Source organism: Hemicordylus capensis, chromosome 2, assembly GCF_027244095.1.
Source record: "Hemicordylus capensis ecotype Gifberg chromosome 2, rHemCap1.1.pri, whole genome shotgun sequence".
Taxonomy (NCBI): domain Eukaryota; kingdom Metazoa; phylum Chordata; class Lepidosauria; order Squamata; family Cordylidae; genus Hemicordylus; species Hemicordylus capensis.
The window spans coordinates 249,113,540-249,128,476 of NC_069658.1; the positions used below are offsets into that span (position 1 = coordinate 249,113,540).

The following is a 14,937-nucleotide window of genomic DNA, read 5'->3' on the forward strand; positions in this document are numbered from 1 at the left end:
CCTCAAAAATGGTCACTGCCAAGAGGCCTGAAAATGGCTCTTAACTGGCTACAAATGACTGGGGGAGGCCGGCAGGGGGGTGGGGGACATCAGGAGACACCCCCCCCACGGCCATGACTGCACCCCTTGGAGCCTGGCACTGGTGGTAAGTCCGTCATTCCTCCCCCCGCCCCCACCCGAAGCCAGGCTCAAACCAGTTTGGACTAGAGCTGCACTGGGCCCGGCTCTAGTGTGCCCAGAAAACATGTGCATTTGGCAGTTTTTGTTAACTCTCTACTTTCTAGAAGTTGCAGCTAAGAGTATGCTATTGTAAGCCGCTTTAGGCTGCAGCAGCTTTCCCAGACAACAGGTTTGGGTTTACTGTAAGGCTTTACTGTAAACTTACTGCGGGTTTACTGTAAGGCTTTCCTGCGAAATTGCCCCCAAAAAGCTATGTTAAAAGTGGGTTTTTTTAACCCCCAGATATAAATTGGGCTACACTCTAATGCATCATGAAAAACCCAAATTGGGGGTCTCTTCCAGCCACTCTGCCCTCCAGGTTTCATGACCCTTCAGCAGCCCCGCCTTGAGGGACGGGGTGGGGGTGGGAGAGGAGTTGCAGTCATCTATTGTTGAGTCCATTCCCCTTTCCAGATGCCCAGTTAGGTAATATCAGAACTTCGAGTGTTTGTCCCTGAGGGTTGGCCTACGAGCTAGGAAGGGATTCCATTGGTGTACTGATTATCACCCCACTGCATCTCAGTCCTTCTGCCTGAGCTGTTGGGGGATGGTCTTGGAGGTGGCATTGGGTTCCCCTAGGCTTATCATCTTGGGGGGGTACATTGTCCATGCTGAGGCTCAGGACTTCATCATCAGGAGGTCTGGACTGAAGTGTCATCAATATGCAGGTGACACTCTACTCTACCTTTCTTTGGCATCGGATCCTAGGGAATCAGTGAATGTACTGAACCGGGAGCTGGATACAGTGATGGGCTGGATTTGTGTGGGCTGGTTGGGGTTGTATTCCCCTTGAAAGAGCAAGGGCACAGCCTGTGTTGCTGGACTCGGTGTTGCTGGACTCGGTTCTGCTTTTGGATGCTCAGGTGGAAATGGTGGCCAGGGGTGCCTTTGCACAGCTTCGGCTAGTACTCCAGCTGTGTCCCTTTCTCAAATAGGCAGGTCTGGCCATGGTCACCCATGCCTTAGTCATGTCGCAGCTGAATTACTGTAACATGCTTTACATGGGGCTGCCCTTGAATATTTGGAAACTTCAGTTGGTGCAGAATGCAGCTGCTAGGGTTTTATCCGGAACTGCTCACTCAGAGCATACTGTTTTGAAAGAGCTGTACTGGCTGCCAATTTGTTTCCGGATCCAGTTCAAGGTGCTGCTTATGACCTTTAAAGCCCTTAACGGTTTCGGTCCTGGAGCTTATTGATCCAATCTTATTTGGGTTCAGCAGTTGAAGCTGTTCTCTTCACTTCTCTTCTCCATGTGAAAATTCTCTTCATATGGGTGAACATGTGAAGTACCAAAAGACTGGAGATGAGCAAATGTCACCCCCATGATCTAAATTTGGGGGGGGGAGGAGTTGAGTAACTACAGACTAGTCAGCCTGACCTCAATATTATATTATTATTATTATTATTATTATTATTATTATTTCAATTTCTATACCACCCTTCCAAAAATGGCTTATCAATACCTGATAAGGGGAACGTGCTGAGAGCATATCCACCAGACATCTTCCCTCAAATACTAGTTTAAATAAGGATTTGGGTTGCATGTAGGGTGGCAGTTCAGACAAGCCACACACAGACACACCCCACATGAGAAAAGAATGCACTGGGAGGGCATCTGGCTGTCTGGGAAAGATGTCGGGATGGGCATGCTGTCAAACATATTCCCCCCTTTTAATCACATGGACCAAACTGGGGAGGAAAACTATCCCAATCAGACTTATGTGAATGGAGGTATATGTACAGAGGAATATTCTATTATGTGAAATGTCATTTGCAGTGCTTAAATTACAGAGGGGGTCTTTTCTAATGGCTCCCTTAGCTTATGTTTTTAGAACGCCACAGAAGGGGACATAACTTAGCTAAGGCTGGGGGTGGGGGGGTCAAGAGGAGGTGGGCTTTCTGGATTTCATGAAAGACCCCCTTCTTTCTTCTCTCTGCCACCCATTAATTCAAGCACTGCCTCCCTGCAATCTGCAGTAGTACAGCCCAGACGAAGGTATCCCACTTCAGTGGGAACTGGGTTTAAAGAACGGCAGGGTACCCTAGAAAGTAATTTGGGCAACTTCACACATAATGCAGCAACTAAGTATGGGAGAGGCACCAGTCGCTGCTGGGGATGTGCTCGTGCTACTGCCAGTTTCATGATGTCTGAAGCCACCAATGTCAGATGAATGTCGGGCCATTACTGATCTCAGCCCGACACTGAAAACCAACTTGGCTTGATGAAGTTGGGCTAAAGTCAGTAAATGACATTCTCTGCCCAACATTTGTGGTTTCAGATGTCACAAGAACAGAGGCAGCAGCAGGAGCATGTACCTGGTGGCAACCAGTGGCTCTCCTGTACTTAGTTGCCACATTCCATGTGAAGCTGCCCTTTGAAAACCAGCAACTGAGCAAATCTTTAAGTCAAAAACAGCAAACTGCTTGCTTCCTTAACTTAACTGAATGTACTAGAATGCAAGTTAGCCCTTTGAGACTGAACCTTATTTATTAAACACATATATAAAACATACATTAAAATATGAGGAAATCAATTTCATCTATTCTATATTTGGAATCTCACATCACATCCTTCCATGACATTCAGGATAAAATGAGGGGTGATCAGGAGTTGTAAGTGCTTTTCAGCTACTGCCACAACCGTTGCTTGCTGGTGGGAGGGAGGCCAAAAAGCAGATTGCAGCTTCATTATCCACACTGTTCAGAATGTAATGTCTGAATGGAACCTCATTTGTGGAGGCTTCCACCCAACACTTTCCTCACATCCTCTTAAATAAGGATGTGATTAATAACTTGAGGCACATACCCCACACAAACTCAGTCTTAATGTTAAAGTTTCTCTGTTATGCAAACATTCACACTTAAGACAATTTCGTATTCAGACAAAACCATATCCTGTTCCCAAGTATTTAGACGCCTGTATGGATACACTGACAAGATAGAAAAAGCACTGAAGCTTTTGAACTTTGGTGCTGGAGAAGACTTTTGAGGATACCATGGACAGCCAGGAAAACAAACAAATGGATCATAGAACAAATCAATCCAGAATTTTCACTCGAGGCACAAATGACCAGGCTCAAACTATCATACTTCGGACACATTATGCAAACATCTAGCTCCCTTGAGAAGTCCATAATGCTGGGAAAAGTTGAAAGAAAGAAGAGGACGACCAGCAGCAAGGTGGATGGACTTGATCATGACAGCAATGAATGCACCACTGAGAGACCTTAAAGGCCAAGTTGAAGACAGATCATCCTGGAGAGAATCTAGCTATGTGGTCGCTAAGAGCTGACACCAACTTGACGGCACTCAATCAATCAATCGATACACTGAAGAGCTAGAAAATCAGTTACCCAGTTCTACTCTTCCTCAGTGTCGATTTTTCAATCATTCTTTGCCCTGTTCAGCCATTATGTTATATGTGCGTACAAGTGTCTGTACACATGTACATGTTTTTGTGTGAACTTTTAAAAAGTGATCCTGCATACAGGCCCCCTCAAACGCAGGGTATAGATATGAAGTGTATTACTGAACATACATGTGAATAACTGTATGTGTGCACAGATCTGCACATGCATACACTATACTCAGATTGTACATGTGTTGAACATAATGAGTGAATAGAGCTCCCTGTTCCTCTTGCATACTCTATGGGCTGAGCTATTCCAGAAGCCTTGTCCACAGTCAAATGTGACTTCTCTGATGGTCAGAATCTTATGGCCTATGCTTTTTTCCAAAATCTTAACACACACACACCCTCTAGTTGCAGATCTGCTCTACTGTCAGAAGGAATGAGTCTCAACTGAACCCTTTCCCACACACCCATCTGGTTCCTCTTCTGTGTTATGTGGTTTCTTTTCTGTCAAGTTCCCAGCATCGCTGAAGCCTTCCCCACAATCAGCACTTATACTTGATTTCTCTCCTGGGTTCATTTCCTGATAAGCAATAACATTTGAGCCACCAGAGGCGGTCTTTGGGCACCTAGGGCGCTTGTGTGAGTTTGCTGCAGCATGAACTCTTTCATGGGTCATAAGACCAGACTTCTGACAGAACCTTCTTCCACACTGCATGCACTTATATGGTTTCTCGCCCGTGTGAATTCTCTCATGTGTAATAAGATTGGAGCCATCAGTGAAACTTTTATGACACGTTGAACATTGATATGGTTTCTCTCCAGTGTGGATCCTTTCATGGACCCGAAGATCTGCAGAAGTCCGAAAATTCTTCCCACATTCTGAACATTTATATGGCTTCTGTCCCAAGTGAATTTTTTCATGTGTTGTAAGGGTTCCTTTTTGACGAAAACTTTTGCCACAGATCAAACACTTATAGGGTTTCTCTCCAATGTGAATTTTTTCATGTGTTGTAAGGGTTCCCTTTTGCCGGAAACTTTTCTCACAATATGTGCATCTGTATGGTTTCTCTCCAGTGTGAATTCTCTCGTGCGCAATAAGGTTGGAGCCACTGGTAAAACTTTTCTGGCACATGGAACACTGAAATGGTACCTCCCCAGTATGAATTCCCTCATGGGTCTTCAGCTGGGCAGATTTACGGAAACTCATCCCACACTGGGAACACTTATATGGCTTCTCTCCAGTGTGAATTCTCTCGTGCACCCTGAAGTTGGAGCTCCATCTGAAACTTTTCCCACAGTGACAAAGATGGACTTTGTGGTGGACTTTGTTTTCTTCCTGATCAAAATCCCCTTTGACAACAGGAACAGTTTCATCTGTGCTCTTCCCTGGTGTGGATCTCCACTCGTTCTCTGGTTCTTGCTGACTCCCAACTCCTATCCCCTCTTTGCAATACTGGGAGGTGTCAGCTCTTTCCAGAAATGTGCCTTCTGGTGCCTCTTGTTCAGAGCCACTCAGATGACGGTTATCCTGCCCATCACCTGAGGGAATAATCAAAGTTGTAAATTCTGCTCTGAGTAACTTTTCTAAGCAGAGACCCATCCTCAGAGCCCTTCCCTGCAAGCTGAACTCAGCTATTTCAGACAAGGTTTTCCCAATGAACTAGAACCCTAAATTAAAATCTCTTAGGCCCTCTTCCCAACCAATGTTGCATTTGTGTAGTGAACAAAGTTGCACTAGTGTAAGAAGATTTAAGGGAGGAGAGCTGGTCTTGTGGTAGCAAGCATTAATTGTCCCCTTTGCCAAGCAGGTTTGCATTTGAATGGGAGACATGTGTGAGCACTGTAAGATATTCCCCTTAAGGGATGGGACCACACTGCAAAGAGCATCTGCATCAACGATGCTGACCATACAAATGGCTGCCATGCATACATGGAGACCATGTGTGTGCCAGCATCGTGCGCAGGCTGATGGAGGAGAGCACCGGCGGCACATGGGCACAGCTGGGGGGAAGGTCGCTGGGATTACTGCAATGGCGGCGACAACTGGAGGAGGAGAAGGGATGGACTGCTCTCCTCCATGTTAAAGGGGCTGGGTAAGCCCTCGGTTTTAAAGGGATTGTGCTGCGATTCGGAAGCTGAATCGCATTTTAAGCACAACCCTACTAAAATGACAAAAATATTCTAAGAATTAGTCATCCAGATGCAACAAATCCTTACCTAATGTACTTGCCTCTTCATCTGGCTCTTGCTTGGCCTCTCTGCAGAGCATCCTGTCTGGTGGTGGAAACTGTGGACATAAGAAGAGCACCGCCAGATCAAAGCAAGGGTCCATCTCACCCATCTCATCCTGCTTCCCCTTCCAACAGTGGGACAAGCAGCGGTATTGCTTCCTCCATTTTAACCTGGGCTTGAAGGCCATAGCCCTGCTCTGCTGCTGCTCCATCCATGGTACTTAGTAGTATAATACTGAGATTAACACGGGGCATCCCAGCTCTGGTTCCCTAGCCAACCAACAATGAAACCTCTAATTAAGCACAGGCCTCAGCAGATGCCCAACAATGCCAGCCCCCAAGTCAGGACTGATTAGAAAGAGCAGATTCCTAAAACGTTGGAACTCTCTGTTGGGATAAGAGACCTCAGCTTCAGTTTCCCACTCAGCCATGAAGCTCATTGGATGATGAACCTTGCTAACTGAGCAAAGACGCACCATTCAAAGTGATGATTCCCTTATATGTAGCAGGGGGAGGGCAACTGGCCCTGTTTAGTCCCAGCACAGCATCCCTCCAGTGGCTGTTGCTGGTGTCTGCCTTATGTTTCTTCTTAGAATTTAGCCCTTTGGGGATGGAGAACCATTTTCTCATTCTTTTTTGTGTGTAAACTGCTTTGAGAACATTTTGGGTGAAAAGTATAATAATAATAATAATAATAATAATAATAATAATAATAATAATAATAATAATAATAATAGGCAAGTCACTCTCTCTCAACCTTGTTTATTTATTTTATTTTATTTTAACATTTTATATCCCGCTCCTCCTCCAAGGAGCCCAGAGTGGTGTACTACATTCTTAGATTTCTCCTCACAACAACCCTGTGAAGTAGATTAGGCTGAGAGAGAAGTGACTGGCCCAGAGTCACCCAGCTAGTTTCATGGGTGAATGGGGATCTGAACTCGGGTCTCCCCGGTCCTAGTCCAGCATAGTTAGCACGGTTCTGAAGAAATAACTTGGAACCATACTTCATAACTGTAAAGAAAACTTTACTTAAAATAAGAAAAACTTAGTTAGGTTACATGTCTGTTTGGATGGGGAGAGAGAAGTCTGTGTCTCTGTGCCTTCCTGACACAAAGCTAGTATTCAGCTTATTTATATGCATATGAACCACACACACATAAACACTTCCCTTCCGGAGTCAACCCTTTACTTTCTGGCTAGGAATAATCCAACTACCACTGCAATTCCAACAAGCCTAACCTACCTCACAGGGTTGTTGTGAGGACAAACTGGGGTAACTCACATATGGGCCACCCTGACCTCTATGGCCAAAAGATGGGATACAAATGTGACTCATTTCAAGTTATTTTCCCAGGGCAACATTTGTCCATCACCAAGCTGCTTGCAAAAAGCTAAAAAAGAAAGAAAGAAAGCCTGGGTTAAAACATCAGCAGTAACGAAGCCTCCTGTCCACTGGCTCCCTTCAGACAACATAGCAGTGCTGGATTTCCCACAAATCAAGGTATGCAAAAGTTGTGGGGTGGGGAGAGGGTAGGGTTGTCAGAATCTGACATCAGTCCCTAATGAAAGAGGAAACTGGGTCCATTTGGCCTACCAGTTCAAATGCTCTCACCTCTCCTTCCAGTTTCATAGCACTGTGTTTCAAGAGAAAATCTTCTGCCAAGACCACGGCCTGAGAGCAGGTTTCTGGGCCACCATTCCTGACCCAGCTCTGCATTTCCTGGGGCAGGACAGTCAGGAACTGCTCCAGGATCAGCAGCTCCAGAATCTCGTCTTTCGTGTGACTCTCTGCTTTTAACCACTGGCAGCAAAGTTCCCGGAGTCTACCATAAACCGCTCTCGGACCCTCCACTTCTTGGTAGCAGAACTGCCGGAAGTGCTGGCGCTGCCTCTCCCTCATGAGGGCCTCCCCTTGCAAGATGGCGGCCTTCACCTTCCCAAAGTCTCCCCTGTCGTGGGCACTGAGGCTGCTGAAGGACTGCTTGGCCTCTCCATTGAGGGCTGGCAGGAGGAGGGCCACCCACTTGTCCCGAGGCCACCGACACGCTGAGGCCACTTGCTCAAAGGAGGCCAGGAAAGCCTTGGTGTCATCCCATGGTGTGGGCTCCTCAGGCAATCCTGAATGAAGGGTCTGCAGGGTCCTCAGGAACTCCTGCCACTGGGCTTCCCAGAGCTCTTGCAGCCCTTCCTCTGGTTCCTTTTTAATATTTTCTAGAGATGTCACAGTCTGTAACTCCCCAATACTCCCTACATGTAAAACCTGTGGAGCTTTTGCTGCCTCCAGATCTGTCCACAATTTGAAGGTGGGCATAGTTTGCTCTCCCTTCTCAAGCTCTGGGGCCATTGCTGTCCCCTCCTCCACAGACATGTTCACCTCCACGCTCAAGGTCTCCATCACACAGTTCAAGTGCCCAGAAGACCACACAGTTTCTGGGGGATGCTTTCTTTGTGTTCAGTGACTTATTCAGCCTTTGTACTGTATCTCTTGCTGAAGTCCTCAGAAAAACCCAGCAGGAGGCAGAGGGATTCCCAGTTAAGCAAGCCAGGATTCTCCTGAGAGAAAGCAAGAAAATATATGGAACAGGTTATTAGAAGGGAACATAAGAACATAAGAGCAGCCCTGCTGGATCAGGCCCAAGGATGCCCATCTAGTCCAGCATCCTGTTTCACACAGTGGCCCACCAGATGCTGCTGGAAGCCACAGGCAGACGTTGAGGGCATGCCCTGCTGTTACTTCCCTGCAACTGGTACTCAGAGGCATCCTGCCTGAGGCTAGAGGTGGCCCATAGCCCTCCGACTCAATCAAAGCAGCCATTAGTCTTGCCATCAAAAGTGTTTGGAGCTTCCTGATGTGCTACCTTTCCAGGTACGGGGAGCTTTAGATGTGTTACAGATTTCCTACATTATATAATACAGTTTCAGTAGACAGCTCCCTGCTTCTAAACTGAATACATATATAATGTACCTTCAAAGCAGATCACATAAATTATTTCAGGAACTCTTACAACAGTCCTTTAAGGCAGACTAGCATTATTAAACCCAGATTACAGGAGGAAAGAGTGAGGAACTAAGGCTGAGAGAATAGTGATTTACTCCCCTTTCTCTATCCCATCCCATGGCTAGTAAATATCATAGTATGAGGTACCCTATTCAGACATGATGTTGTACAAGTGTTCAGATATCTATACACATGTATATGTTTTCTGTGTGAATGACTGAACCTGCATTCATTTTAAAAGTATTAAAAACATTTTTTGAGGCTGGTTTGAGTTCAACTTCAATCAAGTTCGGTCGAACCAGGTCAGTTAGAATCAAACCTAGTTTGATTTGAACAGGTTCTGCACACCTCTTCAGGAGAGCATTAAAGACCCATCTTTTTAGCCTTGCTTTTAATGATATTTCGTTTTAATGTTAATTTTAATCTGCTTTTAAATGTTTTTTGAAATTTTTTAATTGGTATGTAATTTTTGCCCAGCCACCTAATGGCGCAGCAGGGAAGCAACCTGCCTATTGAGCAGGAGGCTTTAGATCAAATCCCTGTTGGTGTGTTTCCCAGAATATGGGAAACTCCTATATCGGGCAGCACCAATATAGGCAGGTGCTGAAAGGCATAATCTCATGAAAACCACATGACTCTGTGGTCGCCAGGAGTCAACACCAACTCGCTGGCACAACCTTTCCTATGCATTTTTTATTTTAGTGTAAACCGCTCTGAGCCATTTTAGGAAGGGAGGTATATACATTGAATGAATGAAAGACAGACAACTTGGGTCCAGGCCCCCTGAAATGCATGGTACAGATAGGAAGTGGACTGTTGTCCATCTATTTGTAATGTATCTGTACACAGCTACAGTTATTCACATGTTATGTCGTTCAATATAATATGTGAATAACCATACCTGTGCATAGATTTGTACCTGTGTACACTGTACACTCATTGTGCAAGTGCTGAACATGTGTTAATAGGGCTAGGGTCTTCTCCAGGTGTTAAAAAAATTGCAACTGGTATACAATTTGTCAGAAAGAGACTGGTATAAGACCTAAGGGGGATTTTTAAAGTCTTTTAAAAATAGTATTAACATATCCTCTTATATCTCTCTGTTCGATTAACTGCTAACAATACCTAAAAGGAAAATGAACTGCAATTTTGATAGCAATGCAATTAATGCAATTGATTAGCAATGCAATCAATAAAAATTAGCAATGCAATCAATAAAGATAGAAATGTGAGACTATTTCAATTTATTGTGCAAGTATAATAAAATGCTGGCTTTTAAAGATATATATTTCTATGTATATTACAATTTTTTTTAAAGTGTAAAGAATATAAAAAGCAGGATATAACTTAAGAGACAAACAACCGACATGTTGACTTATCTTGTGCTTGTGCAATGAACAAAGTTGTGCCAGTGCAAGAAGATCATGTTTAATCACACCTTTGGTGCCCTCTTCAAAGGCATAATGACACAGACCTGGCAGGACTGCCGTTCAGTGACTGTGCAAATGTGTGGTATGAAGACCCTAATTTCAGTTCCTGGTGTGTCTAGGAAACTCCAGGTAATGTTAGGAAAGACCGCTGCCTGAAAAACTGAAGAACTGCTGCCAGTCAGTGTAGAGCAGGGATTCTCAACATTGGGTCCTTGGATGTTATTGGACTTCAACTCCCATAATCCCCAACCAAAGGACACTGGGGCTGGGGATTATGGGAGTTGAAGTCCAATAACATCGGGGTGGGGGGGAAGGCAAAGTTGAGAATCCCTGGTGCAGAGGGCTGCTCAACTTCGGCCCGCCTGAGAAGTTGGCCTACAACTCCCACAATCCCTGGCTATTGACCACTGTGGCTGGGGATTATGGGAGTTGTAGTCCAAAAACAGCTGGAGAGCCTAAGTTGAGCAGGCCTTGTAGACAATACTGAGCTAGCTGGATCAGTGGTCTGACTCAGCAGAAGGCATCTTCATGTATTTATATATTTTATTGGAACAAAAAAGCCCACAACCACCTGATTTCATCAATTTTTAACCTCAGCTTGATACAGAAATCAGCTCATGACCAGCCCCTATTAAAGGTACAGAGATCTGTTCAAGAGCTAGCAGCCTTAAATGTATACAACTGAGAAAGATGTCAGCTTCTTACTAGCTTTCCCCTTAATATGAATTGTCCTGTTTGGGCTACAGCAGGGATCCCAGGTTTCGATCCCCCAGATGTTGTTGGGCTACAATTCCCATCATCCCCTTTGGTCACTGTGTGGCTGGGGTGATGGGAGTTGTAGTTCAACATCTGGGGACCCAAGGCTGACAACGCCAGGACGAGAATTGCTTTCGAAAGCAGCACGCTGCCTTCACATCCCACCCCTGGCACAGTTTGGCAATGGCAATCCTGTTTCCCCCAGTCCAACCAACCAACCACTGCCTCGCCTGCAGTCTCGTTCGGTTTCCATCTTCCATTCCCTCTTTAAAATACCCCTTTAACTCACCTCTCTGCAGGCTCGATGCTGCAGTGCCCCTTAGCCTGAGAATGTGATGCAGTGCTGCCCACTCTTTCCTCCCAGCGCTAAAGAAATACTGTGAATTCAAAAGCCAATTCAGAAGAAGATGCAGGGGGGCGGGGCGACAGGAAGTAGATTTTATCATCTGTTTACTGCAAAGAGATAGTTTTAAAAGCAAGAGCTACAAACAGCCATCATTTCAGGGTCCCATTAGAATTCGCCATCTGCACGGCAAGAGGGGTGGAAGCACAAAGGAATGAATATATAAATATTTAAATACTTGGGGCGGGGGTAGTAAGAGCTCTCTCCCTTTTGCTGAGGAGCCTTGAAATAATCGTGCCTCCTGTGTCACTCACTCTCCGGGCCGCAACGCTCTCCTCCTCTCTGGAGGAGCGGTGCGAGCCACTCTGCCAAAGTAGTTTTTAAAGGCTTCATAGCAACCAAAGGTGTCTGTACACGCATGCATGTGTTTGTGTGAATGACACCTGTATTTATTTTTAAAGTGAACCTGGATACACGTCCTTCAAATGCATGGTACAGTCAGAGAGGAAGTGTACTTCTGTACCTGAGTTGTGAATGTGTACAGATCTGTACTTGTGTATACTATACACTCATTGAATGAGTGTTGAACATAACGTGTGAATGGACCTATAGAGAAGATAAAATTTCAGCTGGTGAAACTCCTCTCATTTCATCTCCATCATCAGCTGAATTCTGGCTGATTGTCTAGTGGCTTTTGGATTTATTTTGGGTAGAAAGCAAGATTATTTCAAAGCACTGCAGTAAATAAAACAGAGCCTCTAATCCTGCCTGTTTAATTAAAAAAACAACATTATTCCCTATGTATTATTTCCATCCACTCTTCTATTAACTGCAATTGAGAATCGGAAATCTTGCTGTAGAATTATGAAAACCTTTGCAGTTTGCTGATCACCACTTTCCTCACATTTCCAAGCCTCTCTAGGACTCCGAACAGAACTCAGTGGATTTAACCTCTGCTGCTATCATCTTTTGACTGTGGTCTCTTCTTTTATTATTATTATTATTATTTATTTATTTATTATTATTATTATTATTATTATTACATTTATACCCGCTCTTCCTCCAAGGAGCCCATAGTGGTGAACTACATACTTAAGTTTCTCCTCCCAACAACCCTGTTGGGTTAGGCTGAGAGAGAAGTGACTGGCCCAGAGTCACCCAGCTAGTATCATGGCTGAATGGGGATTTGAACTCAGGTCTCCCCGTCCTAGTCCAGCACTCTAACCACTACACTATGCTGGCTCTTCCGGCACTATTGCCACTGTATTCCCAGCATTGGAACAAGTTTGCTTGTAGCATACTATGCTCCAGCCGGAAACTGACTGACATTTGTTCTAAGGGTAAGCACTGTTCGGGATCCCATATGCGTTTGATCACTCCAGACTTGATGACAGTTAAATCTATTAACAGACCAACATGGAAAAAGATTGTTTAAGCCAAGTTCCCAGCTGAACTATAACTCTTATTCCCAAGACACAATAACCAAACACTGGGGGATGATGGGATTTGTAGTTCAAATCCTGAGGATGATGGGAATTGTAGTTCAGCATCTAGGGCAGGGATTCTCAAAATTGGGTCCCCAGATGTTATTGGACTTCAGCTCCCATGATCCCCAACCAAAGGCCACTGGAGCTGAGGATTATGGGAGTTGAAGTCCAATAACATCTGAGGACCCAACACTGACAATCCCTGATCTAGGGAAACAAAGTTGGGAACCTCTGGTTTAGGCATTTAAAAGCTCTCTGTGTTATTTGATCTATGATGGCCCATTCACACATGCAATTCACCACAAGATGTCGTAATCGTGAGATGTATGTGTGAACCACCACAAAGGTATGATTACTGTTCCATCTATACATTCCCAAGGCATTCTTCACCTCGCTGAGATGCATCATAAGTGTCCTCACCGGATACTTTTGCTGTCATGATTTATGCATTTATTACACTCATCATGCCCTCTCTCTGAGGAATTCAGCACGTTAATGGTCCTGCTCCTCTGCCCCTGCCTTTTAAAAAAATCCTCACAAGAACTTGTGAAAGACTTACTGGCCTAAAGACAGTCAAGTCTTTATAAGGATTTGAACCCAGGTCTCTCACATGCTGCTTCAGGGAGCAGCTCACATGGAGATGGGGGGAAAGTGCCTTTGAGGGTTTTCCACAGCCAAGCCAAGCCCTGATCCGTGACATCACACAGGCTAAAATGGCTCCCTGGTTCCCAAGAAATATGGCTTTTTAAAAATGTCCAACTGGATACAAAACATGCAGTTCCAAAATAAGGCAACAAACAAACAAACCATGCAGTTCGAAAAGAACATTTGTGCAGTTCAAAAATGCAAGTTATACAAAAGTTGGAATATGTAAATGATCTAAATTAGATGATGTAAAAAGTGACTGATAACAATGAGAAAAGTCAAGTGAGTAGTCCAGGCTCCTCTAGGACCCAGACTGAACATATAACCATATAATATTATTATTATTCACTTTATTTTTCTATTTTTCACTTTTTGAGTACCTTTTCATTGAAAAGTGGTATAAAAATAATAGTAGTAAGTACCCATTTCTCTTCCTGCTGCCAAAGACACTTCCTGCAGACTCCTCTCTTACTTCCTAAGTACAGAGTCTTCGCCAATGAATAAAACACTCTTCTGCAACTATGCTGTCAAATTCCCAGTCCTGAAGATTTCCTCCCACTCTGTGTAGACTTCTAAGAGTCATGGAATGTGACTCTAGGCAGTAAAGAATGTGTGCACAGACAAGGAAAATGCACAGGGGTGTGTTGTAGCAGTGCATGATGCAGTCGTGAATTACACTCACATACCATTGTGCAGTTTTGAATTTTCCTTTAAAAAAGCCCTCCAGATAGGTTACTGAAATGTTATTTTCCAAAATATGTTATTTTGGAAAAATATGTTATTTTTAAAAATTAATTAATTAATTAATTAATTAATTAATTAATTTTAATAAAAATATTTTAATAAAAATATGTTATTTTTCCAAAAAATGTTATTTTCCAAAATAACATAAGAACAGCCCTGCTGGATCAGGCCCAAGGATGCCCATCTAGTCCAGCATCCTGTTTCACACAGTGGCCCACCAGATGCTGCTGGAACCCACAGGCAGGAGGTGAGGGCATGCCCTCTCTCCTGCTGTCACTCCCCTGCAACTGGTATTCAGAGGCATCCTGCCTTTGAGGCTGGAGGTGGCTTATAGCCCTCTGACTAGTAGCCAATGATAGACCTCTCCTCCATGAAGTTATCCAAACCCCTCTTAAAGCCTTCCGGGTTGTTGGCTGTCACCACATCTTGTGGCAGAGAATTCCATAAGCTGATTATGTGTTGTGTGAAAAAGTGCTTCCATTTGTTGGTCCCAGATTTCCTGGCAATCAATTTCATGGGATGAAACCTCTGGTTCTAGTGTTATGTGAGAGGGAGAAGAATTTCTCTCTATCCTCTTTCTCCACATCATTTTATTTCACACTAATGGCATACCAACATGTCACCATCTCTTATACTACCGCTGTGATCTAAAGAGTTTCTAACACATTCATTCCGAAAAGAGTTCTATGACTACTCCTGAATTACCTGCCAGTTTTTAAGGAGAAA

General features: G+C 44.3%; 2 protein-coding genes across 3 annotated transcripts in view; one reads left to right on the plus strand and one right to left on the minus strand.

Annotated features, from left to right (window-relative positions):
* Positions 1-14,937, plus strand: part of LOC128343035 (zinc finger protein 271-like) — a 159,866-nt gene that overhangs the window by 105,939 nt on the left and 38,990 nt on the right. The gene's annotated exons all lie outside the window — the stretch shown is intronic.
* Positions 2,691-11,439, minus strand: LOC128343060 (zinc finger and SCAN domain-containing protein 31-like). Its single transcript, XM_053291523.1, has 4 exons — positions 11,282-11,439; positions 7,421-8,361; positions 5,792-5,861; positions 2,691-5,113 (listed from the first exon to the last, which is right to left on the minus strand). The coding sequence occupies exons 2-4, from the start codon at positions 8,201-8,203 to the stop codon at positions 4,002-4,004; spliced, it is 1,965 nt and encodes a 654-aa protein (XP_053147498.1). The 5' UTR covers positions 8,204-8,361; positions 11,282-11,439; the 3' UTR covers positions 2,691-4,001.

Bases quoted from the DNA above. Each gene is read 5' to 3' on its own strand.
- LOC128343060 (XM_053291523.1), bottom strand. From the start codon at position 8,203: ATGGAGACCTTGAGCGTGGAGGTGAACATGTCTGTGGAGGAGGGGACA. The intron at 5,862-7,420 runs GTGAGAGCATTT...TTATGTCCACAG, and splicing joins CTATGAAACTGGAAGGAGAG to TTTCCACCACCAGACAGGAT. The intron at 5,114-5,791 runs GTAAGGATTTGT...TTATTCCCTCAG, and splicing joins TGAAGAGGCAAGTACATTAG to GTGATGGGCAGGATAACCGT.